At 38.0% G+C, this 19,639-nt stretch overlaps 1 protein-coding gene across 2 annotated transcripts in view; it reads left to right on the top strand.

Annotated features, from left to right (window-relative positions):
• Positions 1–19,639, top strand: part of KCNQ5 (potassium voltage-gated channel subfamily Q member 5) — a 408,684-nt gene that overhangs the window by 360,851 nt on the left and 28,194 nt on the right. Inside the window, exons 7-9 of one of the 2 annotated variants that reach the window (XM_070733060.1) lie at positions 3,249–3,344; positions 9,898–9,992; positions 12,708–12,734. In XM_070733060.1, the coding sequence (XP_070589161.1) occupies positions 3,249–3,344; positions 9,898–9,992; positions 12,708–12,734 (218 nt within the window). The remainder of the gene's footprint in view (positions 1–3,248; positions 3,345–9,897; positions 9,993–12,707; positions 12,735–19,639) is intronic. The other variant, XM_070733061.1, reaches the window with a different exon arrangement.

A 19,639-nucleotide genomic window follows, 5' to 3' on the forward strand; every position in this document is an offset into this window, starting at 1 on the left:
CTTGCGAAAGACAAGGAGGGTGGGGGCCATTCTAATCTCCGGGGGGAGTTGGTTCCAGAGGGCCGGGGCCGCCACAGAGAAGGCTCTTCCCCTGGGGCCCGCCAAACGACATTGTTTGATCGACGGGACCCGGAGAAGGCCAACTCTGTGGGACATGATCGGCCGCTGGGATTCATGCGGTAGAAGGCGGTTCCAGAGGTATTCTGGTCCAATGCCATGTATTGGACCAGAATTGTGACCGGAAACTGATCGGCAGCCAGTGCAGACCATGGAGTGTTGTAGAAACATGGGCGAATCTGGGAAGCCCCACGATAGCTTTCACGGCCGCATTCTGCACGATCTGCCACGAAATGCCATACAGGTCAGGGGCATTGTGTGAGGGGCCAGCTTGGGTTGTGGAAAATGCATACGGTTGTGCAAAAGGTACTGTGCAGTTCATGGAAGATGGGGCAGGGAGGGGCAAGACAAATTGGATTATGCAGGAGGCAGTATGATTTAGGAAAGGTATATTGGGGTTCCTTCTTCCCTGTGCCTCCCTCTCATCCCTCCTTCCATTCCTTCTTCTCTATCCTTTCTTCCTTCCTCCCCTCCCCTTCCAGCAGGAAGTTCGCTGGCTACTGCTGGGTGGGGGAGGGAGCAAGACCAGATGTGAAAGATATTGATTTTATCAATAATTTAAGGAATATTGATGATGGACTTAATTAGAGATTAATGGATATTTATCTAGATGACGAAATTAGAATGGAATAAGGTGTGGGTGATGATAACTAAAATTAAATAGATGGGATTTAAGAATGTATCATTTGATTGGTATATAAGATTTACTCATCCAAAACTATTTTATTGTAACAAAATAGAAGGTATATTGTTTTTTGTATGTTATGATGTGGAGGAAAAATTTAAAAAATTACTTTGAAAAAAAAAAGACCAGTTGGGATACTATCATCGAACTATGAAAATGAATATCATATGACTGCAGCAGCTACCAATAGCATCGAAGGAGCTATAACTTCCCCAAATTTCATTTCCTCAGGACTCATGGGTCTCTGATTTTGGATGAATTCTGAAATTGAGATATCTTGTTCAAAAGATGTTGTCCAGTGATGCATTGTTTCACCCAGTTAAAGGTCATGACACGGGTAAAATTCAGCAGGTCATGGCAAGTTCTGGAGAACCAGCAGCGGAAATGTTTACTTCGGAGAATCGGCAAATACCACCTCTGGCTGGCTGCAGAATGGGGTGGGAATGGAGATTTTGCAGTATCCTTCCCCTGCCATGCCCATAGAACCGGTAGCGGGAAAGATTGAATATTACCCCTGGGTCATGACAAGAAGTTATGATATACATATCCAACACATTCCTCTTCTTATTTTACCTACAACAACAATCTATGGAGCATGGTAGGCTGGAAGAGAGAGAGAGAGACTGGACTAAGGTCACCCAGCCAGCTTTCATGGCTAAGGTGGGACTTGAGCTCATGGTTTTTCTAGCTTGGTGCTTTAACCTCTTGACCAAACTAGCTCTCTCATGCTCTGTCATTCCCTTTAAATTAGAAAAGTAATTGCTGCAGTATGAAAACTTAAACTGACAAACATTCTATGTAGTTGCATACTTAAAGAAGACTCGCTAGAAAAGTAGGGTATGATGACTAATCTCTCAGAATAAATTGCTGATAATAGCAATAGTAGTTAGACTTATATACTGCTTCACAGTGCTTTATAGTCCTCTCTAAGCAGTTTACACAGTCAGCATATTGCCCCCAACAATCTTGGTCCCCATTCAACCGATCTCAGAAGGATGGAAGGCTGAGTCAACCTTAAGCCGGTCAAGGTCGAACTGCGGGCAGTTGGCAGAATTAGCCTGCAAAATTGAATTCTAATCACTGCATCACTACAGCTCATGGTGTGGCTAATCTCTCCCACTGACGGAAGCCTTTGCTTAAGTTGCATTAGCCAATGCAACTTAAGCACAGGCTTCCGTCAGTGGGATATGAAGAGACGTGATTTAACATTCTTCCTAAACTATTTACAACATTCCCCCATTATTTCAGAGAGAACATTGGGGATCTTTCCAGGATGGTGTTGAAAACAAGGCAGGGGGCAATGAAGTGACAATCAAATTCCCTAATTAAAAAAGATTAGATTAAAAAGAAAATGTTTGCCTGTTATTTATTATCTATCTATCTATCTATCTATCTATCTATCTATCTATCTATCTATCTATTTATTTATTGGATTTGTATGCCGCCCCTCTCCATAGACTCGGGGCAGCTAACAACAGTAATAAAAAACAGCATGTAAATCCAATACTAAAACAGCTAAAAAAACCCTTATTGTAAAGCCAAACATACATGCAAACAAACATACCATGCATAAATTGTAAAGGCCTAGAGGGAAAGAATATCTCAGTTCCCCCATGCCTGATGGAAGAAGTGGGTTTTAAGGAGCTTACGAAAGACGAGGAGGGTGGGGGCAATTCTAATCTCCAGGGGGAGTTGGTTCCAGAGGGCCGGGGCCGCCACAGAGAAGGCTCTTCCCCTGGGCCCTGCCAAACGACATTGTTTTGTTGACGGAACTCAAAGAAGGCCCACTCTGTGGGACCTAACCGGTCACAGGGATTCGTGCAGCAGAAGGCGGTCTCGTAGATACCTGATCCCTCAATGCTGGTTCCCCCCCCCCCAATTCTTTCCTAATAATAAGGGAGCAGTATTGTAAATAAACTTACAGTGAGAAAAAATTGACTGGGAAAACATGATTACAGTAACAGTAGGGTTAGGGAACAGGAGGAATGCAGAGCTTTCCTTGTTACTCAGTTTTACAGTTCTTTAAATTGTGCCTGTTTCCTGGTTTGTAGGAATTTGGCAGAATCCTATCCCATATGATTATGAAATATACCTGATGTTCTCCACATCGGCTCCAATAATGTCATTTTAAATATTGAATCAAACCATGCTGTGACATACAGTCAGGGGTGGGCTGCTGCCCGGACAGGGGGGGGCACAGTGGGGTAACAAAAATGGAGCTCCACACCAGAGCACCCAATTTGCACTGAAAGGTGTTGAAAGAAAATTCAGGGCGTCCTGCATAAGCCACGCCCACAGTGTGGCAGTAAAAATTTGGGTAGCCCTTCACTGTATACAGGTCATGTGTATAATACTTATTTTAGGTTTTTCATATTGTATGTTTTTAATTGTTACTGTTACCAGAATTATTTTTCTGATTATGAACTTTTGTTGTTTTGTATTTAAGGGCATTCTAGGGTCAGGATTTGCATTAAAAGTACAGGAACAGCATCGTCAGAAACATTTTGAAAAGAGAAGAAACCCTGCTGCCAGTTTAATTCAAGTAAGTAGCAAATGAAGTAGATTTTCAAAAGTTCTTGTTAATGAATATTGCAGTCTCAGTTGTGCCACGTTTCAAAGAAATACATATATTTAGGAATGACCATTCCTGTTCATTCTTCTCCTTTCTAATTCAGTTGAGAAAGTAAAACAACCAGGTTTCTACATCCATAACACCACTTGGAATGAGAATCTCGTTCTGAGAATGAGAATTCACAAATGTGTGATCAAGCAGCTGGGCTACTTCACATATAAACGAAATCACACCAAAACCATTTGCTGAACCGTAACTGATTTATTTTATACAATCCACAGATATCTCAAACTGGATATCTACTTAGAATGGTTTATTGGATGACTCGCAACTAGATAAGCCATAAATTGCGATTTACAAACCACAAGTAGCTAAGTTTATAGAACATGTTAAGCTTAAATTATGGCTTACGAACTACATCATCTGGGTTCACACAATATACTAAGCCAAATAGTCCTTGATCAAACCCTGATACTTCCATTTAGATTTATCACAGTTGCTCTTTTCATTCATTGTTTGTTTGGAGATTGGATTTCCCTTTGTATTTTCAGCGTAACCTTTTCAAAAGAATGAGGATTCAATAATAAGTATTACAGTAAATGAAGTATAATATTTGATAAATATTGTACAGTAAATATAGTATATTATTTGATAAATGGTGATGATAGCTTAATGTATGATCGTCTACATTGGTATATGTTCAATTAAATCATTAGTGGAATTCTGATACTTTGCCCGAAAAAATATATTTAGTTTGAATGAATAGTCAAAGAATTTATCGCATAGCTTGCATGAGTGTATGTAATGATTTTTTTTGTCTAAAGTGTTGAACACATTATAGCAATATGGTCATGTAGAAGGAATCAAAATACATTTAAATGTCTGAATATTTGATGTTTTAGTTGTCCTGTTATTAGTACAATTATTCTCTTTTTGTTTTGAATGAATTCCTTCACTTTCTTCATACCCAGCATCCTATAATTAAAATGATTAACTCCCACCCTTGAAGGGAGTTAGTTTATGTAATGTATAATAGGTATTTAGGGGCCCAGAATTATGCTCACATTCTTTGGTTCTTTTCATTGTTCTTCCTGTATGAGTAAGCCTCATTATCATTTGGAAGCTGAACCAAATCTCTTCTGAGGGATTTTGGCTTCCAAATTATGCTGGATTGTGGCTATGGAACACAAATGCCAAATCTCTCTGCGGAGAGATTATTCAGGTTTTTGCTGGACCGTTGTTTATGCTTCTCTTAGAGGTAAGGGCTATGCAACTACTGTCTTCCTCCTTGCAAACAGAGTGCTACACGAACAGGATGCTATTGAAAAGGAAAAATGCTTGCCAGAATTTTTATTATACTATGAATTTGGTCTCGACCAGTGATGGCAAATCTTTTTTTCCTTGAGTGTCAAAAGTGCGCGTATGCATGCTATTGTGTGTGTGTGTTTGCCTATACCCATAATTCAATCCTCCCCACATGTCCCACCCTCTGCGCATACATAAATGACCCCCACACATGCATGAACCCCCTTCCCCTCTCCCCCATTGCCCAACTTCCAGTGGGCCCACTAAGCCCATTTTTTGCCCTCCCCAGGCTTCAGACACCTCACGAGAGGCCGAAAACAGCCTTCCAGAGCCTCCACATGAGCCAAAAGTCCAGTGGCACACACGCACTGGAGCTGAGCTAGGACAACAGCTTATGTGCCAGCAGATATGGCTCCACGTGCCACCTATGGCACCCATGCCATAGGTTCTCCATCACAGGTCTAGATATGCTTGCTGCATGCTTTAAACTCAAGGCCTGTAGGCTGAATCTGGTCTGTGGGGTGTTTAGATCTGGCCTGCAAGGAAACAGCAAAGGACCAGCCTGCAGTACCTCTGCCAGCAAAAATGGAGCTCAGTAGGATGGTCGAGCTCCATTTTTGCTGGCAGAGGATTGCAGGAGGCCATCACAGTCTCTCAAGCTCTGTTTTCATTGGCAGAGCACTCGGGCCCCCACAGGCGCTTCAACACGAGTGACATTGAGATGGCCACGCCCACCCAGCCCCCAAGATCAAACACAACCCTGATGCAGCATTCAATGAAATCGAGTTTGACACCCCTACTTTACACTATAAAGACTATAAAGAATAACAGCATGGAAAAAATACATAGCATTATCCAAGTGTTAGCAGTTTGGTTAAAATATACTTTGGTATCCCCAGATCTCTGTTTATATTGAAGGGAAAAAGAGGATATGTCCTCTCTGTCTATCTGTACCAGCTAGTAACTTATTTAAAGTTACTAGTGGCTATTTAGGCCTAGAGATTAAATATACCTAGATGCTACATCCGTTATGGCGAACCTATAACACGCGTGCCTTAGCTGGCATGCAGAGCTCTTTCTGTGAGCATGCGAGCCACTCAGCTCTATTGCGCATGATTGTACCTCCAGCCAGCCAGCTGATTTTCAGGTTGGGGCAAGCGCATGCACGAGAGATGCATGCACATGGGTCATGCACACATGTGGGGGGGGCAGCAGGGAGTGCGGGGGTGTTTTTAGTCCCAGGAAGCTGCAGATATTTCAAGTAGTTTTTAATCAAATTGCAATTAAAACAGTATACAAGCCATCGAGAGTATACTTACATACATACATATAATAAAAATAGGAAATACAGTACCTCAAAGGAGCAAGAGGTAATAGAGGCAAATCCTAGAGAGGCAGGAAATGTATCACAAAACAATGGAGATGAATGCTAAAGAGGAATAAATCTGCATACATGGCGGACATAACACCTGTAACAGTAGAAAGGCTTGCTAGGCCCAAAGCGGGATGTGGGGAGGTGTAGCGGGGGACCCCATAGCCTATTTGTAGTCCCAAGAGGCTGCAGAGAGGTGTGCTAGTCCCAAAACAAGGCATGGGGGGTGCAGCAGGCCCCTCCGTAGCCCATTTTTGGTCCCAAGAGGCTACAGGGAGGCATGCTTTGCCTTTCGCAAACTCCTTAAAACCCACCTCTGCCGTCAGGCACGGGGAAATTGATTCCCCTGGACCGTTTCTGTTTTATGTATGGTTTGTCTGAGATGTATGACTGTTTTTTATATTAAGGGGTTTTAAATTGTTTTTAACTATTGGATTTATACTGTTTTCTTGTTGTGAGCCGCTCCGAGTCTTCGGAGAGGGGCGGCATACAAATCTAATGAATGAATGAATGAATGAATGAATGAATGAATGAATGAATGAATGAATGAATGAATAAACAAACAAACAAACAAAAATATAAATATAAATATAAATATAAATAAATAAATAAAATAAATAAATAAATAAAATAAAATAAAATAAAATAAAATAAAATAATAAAATAAAATATGCCGCCCCAAGTCTTCGGAGAGGGGCGGCATACAAATCTAATAAATAAATAAATAAAAATAAAATAAAATAAAAATGCCCAAAATAGAGGGTGGGTTGGTCACTTGCACATGCATAGGGGACTGGGGGAAGCGTTGTGGGGGCTGTCTGTACATGCACAAGGGGTGGAGGGGTCATGCATGCATGCACATTGCATTATGGGTGGCAGCATATCTGTTGTGCACACGAGCATGCACTTTTGGCACATGACAAGAAAAACGTCCGCCATCACTGTGCTATGTATTGCTTGAATGTGAAAAGGCCAGACCAAGCAGGAGGTGAGAAAGCCCCTGATTCATTTGCTCCAGAGTGAGCCTTGAGTGTAAATGCATCTTAAGATTCATGCCAGATGAACTGAAAAAGGAGGTCATGACACACATTCTCCCTTCTTTATAGCAGCCTTCCCTATCTTGGGTCTTTGAGTTATTTGGATTAGAATTCCTTTCATTTTCAGCCAACCTGGCAAATGGTCAGAGGTGATGAGAACTGAGTACAAAGCCTCTGCATGGATTCAAGGTCGGGAAGGCTATTCAGCAAGGCTCTCTATCCCAAAGCCCACTCTAAAAAAAAATATTTTCCCACTTGCATGCGTCCACTCACATGTATGTTCAGGGGAATTCAGTAGGATTTATCCCCAAATAAATGAGAATAGGACTGCGGAGTTGCCAACTATACAAAAGAATCATTCAAGAGAGCACACTATGACTTGGGTCTGCTTTTTCTCTGATGACTGTGTTAGATATCCATGATGAAAGCAGCTCATATTTTCGCAGTTCATGTAAATAGCTTCTTTTATCACACAACAGGAAGGAACTGAACAGTTGGGAATCATAGCTTTTTTATTTTAGAGATATTAATATGAAATTTATACTATTGAATCATTTTGTGCACTTATATTGCAAGGATATATGAGCCGAGGTGGCACAGTGGGTAGAGTGCAGTACTGCAGGCCACTAAAGCTGACTGCTAGATCCGCAGGTCAGCGGTTCAAATCTCATCACCGGCTCGAGGTTGACTCAGCCTTCCATCCTTCCGAGGTGGGTAAAATGAGGACCCGGATTGTGGGGGCAATATGCTGGCTCTTTTAAAAAGTGGTAGTTCTAACATGTTGTAAGCCGCCCTGAGTCAAAGGTGAAGGGCGGCATTAAAAAAATCAAGTAAGTAAGTAAGTCAGTCAGTCAGTCAGTCAGTCAGTCAGTCAGTAAGTAAGTAAGTAAGTAAGTAAGTAAGTAAATATAGCATTGCATAATGTTTAAAAACATAAACAGGCAAGTTCCGTGTGAAAATACATCCCATCAGCCATGAGTGTTAGAATAATGAGGACCTGTATACTGCACGAGTCAAAAAGAGGGCGGGGAAAATATTTACAGACCCCTCACATCCTGGACATAAATTGTTTCAACTCCTACCCTCAAAACGTCGCTACAGAGCACTGCACACCAAGACAACTAGACACAAGAACAGTTTTTTTCCGAACGCCATCACTCTACTAAACAAATAATTCCCTCAACACTGTCAGACTTTCTACTAAATCTGCACTTCTATTCTACTAGTTTTTCTCATCATTCCTATCACCCATTTCCACCCATGTATGACTGTAACTTGTTGCTTATATCCTAAGATTTTTATTAATATTGCTTCTTCATTGCTTATTTGACACCTATGACAATCATTAAGTGTTATGCCACATGATTTTTGACAAATGTATCTTTTTCTTTTATGTACCTAAGAGCATACGCACCAAGACAAATTCCTTGTGTGTCCAATCACACTTGGCCAATAAAATTCTATTCTATTCTATTCTAAAAATATAATCCTTTTGTATTGTGATCATTCAAAATGATTTTATGACCTTTGATTAATTATTTATACCAATCTGATATATTGCAACTGCCTTATTTTCGAATTTTCAAAGCCCAGTTATTAACTAACTTAGCCTAATGTTCTGTTATGAAGCAGGAACTACTCCATTCCCCATTTGCTGGCATTTGCGAAAGCTGTAAAGATCCATTTTTAATTGGGTATTTGGTGGATGGCATGATTTTTGTTGACTTATTATGGAAGGGTTACCATAGTACACTGAGTTTTGGCCTGAAGTGATTATTTTCTACGTTTCTAATATTGTAATTGCAAACTGATTACAGTCCACGTAAGCAGTATCTAAATAATGTACTGTAAAATACGTAAGAAAGATGTCAGTGGAGATTCTCAGTCATCCAGTTCACAGTTATCTCAAAGGTGCCTTGTTTTGTTTTTAAAAAGGCAGCTGGACCATGTTTTTTTTTCCCCTTTGAGGAAGAAGAAATTCCACTTCTCATCCTAGAAACTACATCAGTACTAATGAAGCTTCTTAGACAAGAAGCAAAATGTCTTCTTCCTCAAGGGAAAAGAAAAAAATAAATAGTTCAGTTGCTTTTTGATAAAGCACCTTTGAGACAAATAACTAAGATAGAAAATCAGCAACAAAATATGATAATTTCACAAGTGGACATTAAAGTACATCAAAATATTTAAACATCTCCCTTAAAATGGAAAGTGTGTGTGCTAATACTCTCACTAAGTTATCTTTCATTGTTACTCATTTCATGCAAATAAGAATACAGCTTATTACTAGATTGCACTGTTGCCAATGTGAAGAATAGTTAACGAAACAAAAAGTCGATTACATTCATGAAAAAAATTGCAACTAAAGACTTTCTTAAAGATGTTGCTGTGCAAGGTTGCTAGCATATATAACAAGATATATAACAACTCTTGCTTATTGTTTTCTTCCATATTTTAATCATTGTACCTTCAATGGATTGTACAAGCACAGCCCTTCCAAATTAATTAGTCCAATTGTATCCAGTTTGAACAAAATCCAAGTTTTCCATCCTATTAACAGTGATTCATTTCATATATTGTTAGATATGTTGTACTTTCCATTGTTTCCTCAAATCAGGCTACTTGGCGGTTTTATTCTACCGATTCAAGACGAACAAACCTGACAGCTACCTGGAGATATTATGAATGTAGTCTTCCATCCCTCAGGCATGTATCACTGCTATGAATGCTACAAAAACAATACCTGTATCGGTTTACTAATACGCTTCTCCATTTTTGTTTGCCTTTTTCTTTATCATATATCTGCACATAGTGTGTATGGCGTAGTTATGCAGCTGATGAGAAATCGGTTTCCATTGCTACCTGGAAGCCTCATTTGAAGGCCTTACATACCTGCAGCCCTACAAAGTAGGTAAAAATATGGCAGCTGGTGTTGTACTTGATATCTGGTTTTGAGATTATACAAATCAGCCTGTGGTTTTTGTCTTGTCTTTCTACTTTCCCTTTTCCCCACTCATTTCCTTTTATTTTCTTTCACTGAGGAACTCAGGTAGCAAACTGGGGCACAGCCACATCCAAATAAGATCGATCCAATTTCTATTTTATTTTGCTTCCTAACAAATTTTATAACTAAACATTAGAGAATTTTGCAGTCCTCAAATCCTTGCTGAAACCTATCCTTTTCACACCATCTAGGTAGATATTGATTGAGTTAATTCATATCACTTCCCATAATTAGGGATATATGCATTTTTGGATGTATACTATTTATACTGACTTCCATTGCTTGCTCATACTAATTCTGCTTATAAATGGAAGAGTAAACAGGGTTTTTTCCCCTCACTTTGCATCTTGAATTTTCTGCTGTGCAAATTAATGTTTCTCAATTAAGGTCAAAGTATCATATTAATCTACACTAACATAACCTTTGGTTTGCAGCATTTGGGGGCGGAAGCTTGCGTTGATTAGTTCAACACAAACCTCTACTACTTCTCCCACTGCAGTACAATGTTTTTGTTTTGTTTTTTAAAGTAAGCTTAAATATCATCTTACTATCTGTATTGTCCTTTAGAGTCATAAATTTCCTCTTTCTATGAAAAGCATGTAGGAGGGTGCTAGTGATGAAACTCATAATGAGTGTTTACCAATTTCAATCATACTGGTATGATTCTTGGGAAACAATCATTTTCAGTAAAAGATAAATGTGTGACTTTGCATTGCCATGATGAAATAGAGCACAGATAGATCTTTACTGTTTCTTCAGATACTGTTCTTGTTAGGTGGACAAGTCAAGGTGGTCTTGTCGCTACATCCTGTGATAGAATGTGATCAACAAATACACAATCTTAGTTTCCTTTATTCAAACATTTTGCTTCCTAAAAATCTTTTGGTGTTTATGATAGAGTCCTTCAAATTGGACACCAATATAATTTCAGAATGACTGTATCATGTAAAAATCCTGAAATGTGAAATTAACTTTTAATGACTGTGATACATGTTTCCAACATTGTGTAAGAATTCAACAGATTTTCAGGAAAGAAGTGTGAATGCAAAAAATGAATCTTCAGTGACATATTGCACTTCACGATTTTGTATGCTGTACAAAATTTGACAACCAACTGAATGAATGCCAAGAAAATTCTCAGTGACATCCTTGAATAATTTCCAGGCAATTTTCTCTGGGCCCGCTAGATCTTCACAGCACATGTCATTGATGATGTATCTGATCTGTGGACCAATAAAACTGCCTTTTTGCCATCAATTGTTGTTGAAAACATCTCTCTCAAAGAACAAAAACCTTAACCTTCCCTGTTCATTGATTTCATAAATGTTATCATCAGTCCAGATTTTGTATAAAGCTGTGGAAAAATATCTTTGTCGGGTTACCAAGTGATTCATATGCCACATTTTTCTGTCATGGAACAAAATTGTTTTAGAGTGGCCATTTCTTTTTAATGTAATGCAATTCTCGCATGGCTGTTCCATTCACAACAGTAATAGTACTTGATGTATCTGAACTGCATTTCAAAGCAGCAGAGCCAGTACTCTTAGATCTTCACAGATATTCCAGTTGTATTTGTTGGTATACTAGATGTGCTTCAACACAGTTCCATATTTTTGTACGTTTCTTGATGTGTGCACGATGGCCATTGTATAAAAACAGACAATTTTTATAAAATGATACATAAAAGGTTAAATTATAGCCTATTTCTGTAATTAGTAGCCAAAAATCTGTACCCAAAAGTGTTCAGGAAGCAAAATCTTTATTGTTCAGTGTACTGTTCTTAGGTAGGCAACAAGTTATTGTGATCTTCCCATTACATCTTGTTGTAGAATGTAAGCAACAATATGTATTAATTACCTATTTTTGTAGAAATGTTACTTTAAATATTATAATAATGATGCATGTTTCTGCCAATTATGGTAACAAAAATGTTTGAAAAAGATACATACAGTATGTAGCTGTAATATTAGATGCCTCTTATCCTTAAAACCTAGCCCAGTAATTTGCATATTTAATATTTTCTGTAGCAGAAAGAGCAGTTGGGTTAGTTTTTGGAATAAACTTGTATAGCATAGCAATTTTATTAGGCATCAAGCTGAAAGGTGTAATTTTGGCCATATCAATTTTCAGTTCTTATAAATAAACAATTAAGCCATCGCTCTACATATTAGAAGCTAGTTATGGCCAAAAAAAGAAATGCAATTGGACCTTTTATAAGCCATCCCTAGCCTCAGTGATTAAATTAATTCTATTTCATTACCGCAGATAGCTCGCTGTTATTTGTCTATGAGCACTGCATTTTGCCTAATAAATGCTTTGTCAACTCTCTCTCTCTCTAAACATGTATAATAAGCATGTTGAGCATGCATTAACATAGTATTTTATTTTATTTTTAATGTCACTATAAATACAAATCCATGCTTGGATGTTTGTGCTTGCTTTTTTTTAAAAAAGACATTTGCTTATAATTTTTTTAAGCATTCATTTAATTAACAAATCCAATTGCAACTTAAAAATGATTTAATAATATTTGTAACCACATCATGATGGGTACTGCCAGCATAACCAATTTTTTTCCTCCCCAAAACCTTCTCTCTTCTATTATCTGACTCATGAAGGAAAGAACAAGGGGAAGCATCAAGCAGGTTTGTAGTGTTTTTATGTATATCGCTTAAAAACGTAAATGTAATTGTGGAAATTTTATACCACTTTGGGAATGGAAATATATTATTTTACTGCAAAATAATTAAAGGTTGTGCTTGAATCCAATTAGGAGAAAGGGGGAATACGTTTCCTAGGTAGATCATTATTCTGAAGCAGACAAAATGTTGCTCAAGGTAAAAAGTTCTTCTGTTAAGAAGCAGGAAAATGACAGATTTGTGTCGAATGTAGTCATAGCTTGTTAGATAATTAAGGTTTTAAGTAGTTGAGATAGAGAGGGTTTTAAACTAATCAGAATATCTTTTTTCTGAATTGAGAAAACATCTCTGCTCTACTATTGTGAAGAACTCTGAAAATAAAGTCAGTGTAGGATATGCTCAAGTAATAGTTTTGATTCATTACAAATACACTATGGGCTACATTCAGAGAAAGGACCTGTCCATAGCAATCTGTCTTTGCAAACAGTGGGTTTAAGGCTAGTCTTTTCTATCGTATATTCTACTGGTGTAATTGGTCTGTTGAAAGAAAGATTAAAAACCAATATACTATATACTATAGGGGTTATAAAGTTGTATCAGTATGAGGATATCCAAATTTAAAACCCGGTTCATCTAGAAAGCATGCAGGATTGTTCTGAAAAAGTCACTATCTCTTAGCTTAATTAACCAGATAAAGTTTGGTGAGGATAAAAATTTGGAAGAGGGAGTAATTAAGTTCCTAGAATAAAAATATAAGTAAATTCTAAGTCTGAATTAAACCATATAAAAGTGAAAAGATGAACATATATACGTGGGGGTGTGGGGAGATACATGCAATAGCTTCAAAACTTTTTATCCTTATTTTGATATATCTTTGAATCATTTACCAGGCTCTTCTACATATATACTTCTGTCATTATTTAAAGAAATAGAATATTTTGCCTGCCCTGCTAGTCAGACTTTTGAAGCTAGCCACCTGGCAGTCATGCAGGAAAAGCTGCTATCAGCAATTGCAAATCCTGCTGTTGTCCTCAGCTGCAGTCATCAAGTTCAACCAAATAACCAAGGTCTGACAGATCCATTTATTATACAGCAGCTAAAGTATAGGAAGAATTCTGATTTGATTCAGTCTTTGTATATAACTGATTACCTGAGGATTAAGCAAACCGATGCCCTCCGGATGATTAGTTATACTTTCCATCATACCATATCATTAATCATGCTGGCTGGAATGAGAGTTACAAAATATTTAGAGGTACCGAGTTGTATTTACTTGCATTTAGTCTATCTTTCTCCAACCAAGTATTTGTCAAGCTTTGATCTGCTGCTGATGCACTATGGGAACTGTACGTCAAAATATCTTGGGGGTTTGATGGCAGCAGATCATAAAAATCTCATTTAGACCATCTAATTTTTTCCAGCAAGATTGGACAAGTAATCCTGGAAGATTATTAAGTAAGCAGACTATAAATTTGATAACCATCCACTTCCTTATGTTGCCTTCTGATAGATGCATTCTTTTTAAATGTAATTAATGGCCAGAAATAAAAGTTATTTTTATGAATTGGCCTTGTTCTTTTAAAAAGTACATGAGACTGAAGTCACTTTCCCACTGGACTTCAAATATGTATGTAGGGTGATGGAAGATCGATTGACCAGTCCTACACTCTATTCAACTTTCTTGGCATCCTGAGATTTCTCTCCTAAAATCTATAATTTAAATAGGCATTCTAGGTATTTGTTAATCGTTTTCTCTTTTCCTCACATCAATTATTCTTTTTCTCCTAAAATACAAATATAGGAAGTCCTTGACCTACAACCATTTATTCAGCAATTGTTTGACATTATAACAGGTGAACAAGTGGTGGTTACAACCAATCCCTATAATTCCAGCCATTCAAGCACCCACACAATCACATGATCATGATCTAGGTGTTTGTTTGATTGGTTGGTTGGTTGGTTGGTTGGTTGGTTGGTTGGTTGGTTGGTTGATGCCCAACTCCCAAAGGACCCTGTTTGGCAACCTATTCACATTTACAACCAGTTGACACGCATCCAACAATCATGTGATTGCCATTTATAGCCACTGCTGGCTTCCCCAGACAGTCAATGGGGAAGCCTGCAGAAAAAGTCACCTATTCAAACTCACAAACCCTCCTGCTGTTCCTCTGTGTTCACACCCTCTTCATCACTTGCACACCCTCAGGCAGACTTTCCAGTCTTTATTGCACCTCCCTCACACTCCCTCCAGCCCACTTGATATCTCTCATGTACTCTACTGTGTCATACCATCCTACTTGACTCTTCCTAGCATCCTGTGCATCCCCTCACTCAGTCCTCCACCCAACAGCAGCAATTTACCTGCCTTACTTGCAACTTCCTGCCAGCTGCTCCATTAATTTGTTGGTAATAAGATGTCTTGCCTAATAATTGTGATTCAGTTACTGATTATTGAGATTTCCAGGATTGCCACTGCTTAGCATTTATTAGATTTGTATGCCACCTCTCTCCGAGGACTTTTTTGTGGTCATGCTTTGTGACTGCATCTCTTAATGGCAGATTCTCTGATCCCAATTGCCATTGTAAGTCAAAATATACCTGTAAGATTGGGCATATAAATCTAAATTTGGTAGAGTGTTATATAGCAGTATTAAATATATTAGATTAAAGACTTCTTTGAAGTCTGCTACAAGTGAAGTTATCCAGGACCGAATGCAGCAGATGGTACACTGGGTGCAGCACTACTCTGAGTTATAGTCTAGAGAAAATATCATAGCTGACGAGGATTTGAACAGCATTGAGTATCTGTCTGTCTTGAAGGAGCTTGACAGTGAGCCAACTTTAGAGGAACTAAATGCAGCTCTGGACTCCCTCGCCTCAGGCAAGGCAACCGGGAAAGATAATATCCCTACTGAAGTTTTGAAGTGTTGCAAAGAGATCATTCCCAAAGAACACCATGCAATCGTATGTCTCTGTTAGAGGGAAGGTGGAGTACCTCAGGACATGAAGGATGCAAATAAAAGGACACTATATAAGAACAAAGGTGACAGGGGCGACTGTAACAACTACCACAGCATCTCTCTTCTTAGTGTGGTAGGGAAGCTGCTTGCCTGGGTTATATTGAAGAGGCTCCAGGTGCTTGCAGAGAGAGTCTATCCAGAATCGCAGTGTGGATTCTGAGCCAACAGGTCCACTATCGATATTGTATTTTCTTTTAGATGGCTGCAGAAAAAATGCAGGGAACAAAGACAGACCTTTTTTATAGCATTAATAGATCTTATGAAAGCTTTTGACCTGGTTAGTTGGGATGGCCTTTATAAAATACTCCCCAAGATCAGCTGTCCACTGCAGCTCCTCAGTATCATCAGGTCCTTTCATGAGGAGATGAAGGGCACGTTAGTTTTTGATGGCTTAACATCAGATTACTTTGACATTCGAAGTAGAGTGAAACAGGGCTGTGTCCTTGCATCAACTCTATTCAGGATCTTTTTTGCTGTTGTGCTGAAGCATGCTTTTGGAACAGAGGAAGTCTATCTCTGGACCAGACAGAAAACTCTTTAGCCTCTCTAGATTGAGAGCAAAGTCTAAAATCCAGCTGAAATGCTTATGGGATTTCCTCTTTGCTGATGATGATGCCTTTACTGCTTACTCTGCCGAAGACCTTCAACAACTCATTGAGTGTTTTAGCAAGGCCTGTCAAAATTTTGGATTAAAAAAATCCAAAAGTCTGAAAAAAACGCAAGTTATGGGTCAAGACGTGGATTCCCTTCCCATATTACAATCTTTGCCCAAGAATTTGAGGTCATCCATGACTTTGTGTATCTTGGCTCAACCATTGCTGACACTCTCTTAAGATACTGAGCTGAATAAATGTAAAGCGGCCACCACATTCTCTAGACTCAGAGTATGGCTTAATATGAAGCCGACAGAACATACAAAGATACAGGTTTATAGAGTCTGTATCCTGAGCAGACTCTTGTATTGCAGCAAGTCTTGGACCCTTTATGCATGGCAAGAGAGAAAGTTGAATACCTTCCATATGTACTGTTTCTTAAATATCCTTGGCATCACCTGGCATGACAAAATTCCAAATAGCACAGTCTTGAAATGTGCTGAAATTTCTAGCATGTATACACTATTGAAACATCGACGTCTTCACGGGCTTGGGCATGTTGTGAGAATGGATGATGGGCGGATTCCAAAAGATCTCCTTTATGGTGAATTAGTGCAGAAAAAGCACCCCAGAGGGAGACCACAGCTGCGATATAAGGATATCTGTAAGAGGGATTTAAAGGCCTTGGGAATGGACATGAACAGTTGGGAAACCTTGACCTCTGATCATTCAGCTTGGAGGCTAAAGACGCAGCATGGTCTTCTCCACTTCAAAGAGACACTTGTTCGGCAGACTGAGGCAAAGGGGCAGTCCCGGAACGAGCAAAATGAGTGGGCCAGGCAGGGGACAGGATGGATCTGTGCTCAGTGTGGAAGGGATTGTCACTCTCAGATTGGCCTTTTTAGCCACACTAGATGCTGTTCTAGGAACTATTTTCAGAGCACAATACCATAGTCTTTCAAGACTGAAGGTTGCCCACGAGATCAAAGACAGTATTGGTTGTATATGGTTTGTTAATTGTTCCAACACTGTCAATTTTTTAAAATTGTGCAACGGTTCCCAGGAAATTTAATTGTCTATGTGTAAGAAAAATATAATTAATAATTCTTAACAGTACCTTTCAAAACTGAATTTACTAACAAGATTTTCATGAATTTTCATATTAGTATTTATAACACTATGGTATTTCAAATATTTAAACTTTTTCTTTCCTTTTTTTCCCAATTGGCATTCCACTTCAGGGCAGTAACTTTATAAACTGGATTTTCTTCAAATCTGCATCATACAAACATACCCATATATTCATGAAATAAACCACTTTCAATAAAACAAATTGCCCTTTTTATTTTAGGTGTAGGTCAACATGATCACAATTCAGGTTTAGCACTCTGTTTAGTGGGTATTCCCTCTATGTTGTTTCCCTGTTTCATGTAGTTAATCTCATTATACAAACATATAGTTATTTTCTCATTAAATGCACAACAGTTTTAAACAGGATAATCTGAATTAACAATTCCTTGCCACCAGTAGCCTTATAGTGAATATAAATAACAGAACAGGAATTTTAATGGTCATCTTCCAAAACTAAACCTGTTGGCTCACTAGAGTATTATAATGGCATTGTCTATTAGCATTTCTAATGTATTCTATTAATATCAATATAAAAATTAAGTATTTTTAAAGGATAATTAAACATGTAGTTACAGCCTTATGATTAGCTACATCAATAAAACCAACTTGTTACATGAACAACCCTGTTTTAAAAAATAAGTGTAATATTTCAATTAAACACCAATGTTAACATTAGAGGCTTATCTGAAATCTTACAATTTTATGTAAGATTTTAAGGGTTTCTTCTATTTTACTGCACGTTACATATTTATGACTATAAAAAGCATTTCCTTTTCTAACAAAATAATTCATAAATATCCCATCTATTTTTTGGGGGGTGCTATTAAACATATGCTAAGATACCAATAGATTAATTTAATACCCATTTTTAAACACATGTCTATATAGTCTGAATACCATTCATTTCCCTGATAGGATTTATGTTGAAAGCATTAATAGGTTACATGTTCCTCAGAGGTCAATAAAGAAATGAATGTTGTTCTGTTAGGAAAGTTGGTTTTAGACTAAACAAGTATTTATAAAATTCCCACATTACAGTACTCATACAATCATAATCATATTCTTTAATGACTTTTGAAGATAATATTTTAACATTCCTTATTATAACTGGTTTAATGTAAAAAGTAAACTTAAAAATAATTTTATTAATGTTTTGTTTGTTGATTGAAAATAAAAGCAAGACTGGTTTGGCTCATAGGGAAAAACCTAACTCTTTTCATCACCTGGTATGCTTAGTAATACAATCCTCTATTTCCCCTCACTCCTAGTAAGCTTTATAGTAGTAAACAGAAGCTCTTCAGGATGTACACCGCTCGGAAACATAGGTATCCAGCATCCTGTCTACTCACATGATAATGGGAATGCCAACTAACATCAGGTGCATGAAGAATTTATTTTCCCTTCTTGATGCTTTTTTGCTCCTTGAAGAGTTATTTCAAGAGTTGTATCATTTGGGCTGGGTTCCCCTCATCTTCTGCTGCAACAGCTTCTTATAGATTTACTTGTTGCTTGCTGCCTGCAATTTTGTACCAAAATATTTCTTTAAGAAAAGTTTGCCTTTAATAAATTCCTATGATAGGAAAGAAATATAATCCATGCAATTAGATAACTGCATTGACTGTGTGCCTTGGTTTAAGAATAATTGTGATATGGGAACAAGGGCCCATATTTTTTCTGAGTAAAGAAAGCAAGATTGTGGGGTGTTTTTTTTAAAAAAAAGATTTCCATAGGATACCTCTCTGAAATAATTTAGGTAATATTACACAGCTTTGGCCTACCTTATCTGAGCCTGGGAGCCCTGTGTACTTGTTCCTAAAAGAGTGATTTAGCCCAACTGGAATCAGTGGATCTCATTTACCAAAAATAGTACCAAATTAAGTTTATGAATTTGTTGAAGAAAAACACCTTTGGTCCCTACAGCAAGCAGTTACAATATTTTTGTCTGGTGTGTTAATATGCAAATCAAAATAAGTCTTGACATTCTTTAAAAATAGAGAAGTAAAATATAGCTTGTTCTATTTTCTTTAAAATCTTAATAAATTATTGCAAACAACTGAAACTACCAGGAGGCAGTGGCTCCAAACACTTAATTAAGATCCCTTCTTCAGTAGCCTTGCAGTGGTGTCACAGTGACCTCTAGTGTACTAAGAGTGCAGAGAGAAAACTC

Source organism: Erythrolamprus reginae, chromosome 1, assembly GCF_031021105.1.
Source record: "Erythrolamprus reginae isolate rEryReg1 chromosome 1, rEryReg1.hap1, whole genome shotgun sequence".
In the NCBI taxonomy this organism is placed as follows: domain Eukaryota; kingdom Metazoa; phylum Chordata; class Lepidosauria; order Squamata; family Dipsadidae; genus Erythrolamprus; species Erythrolamprus reginae.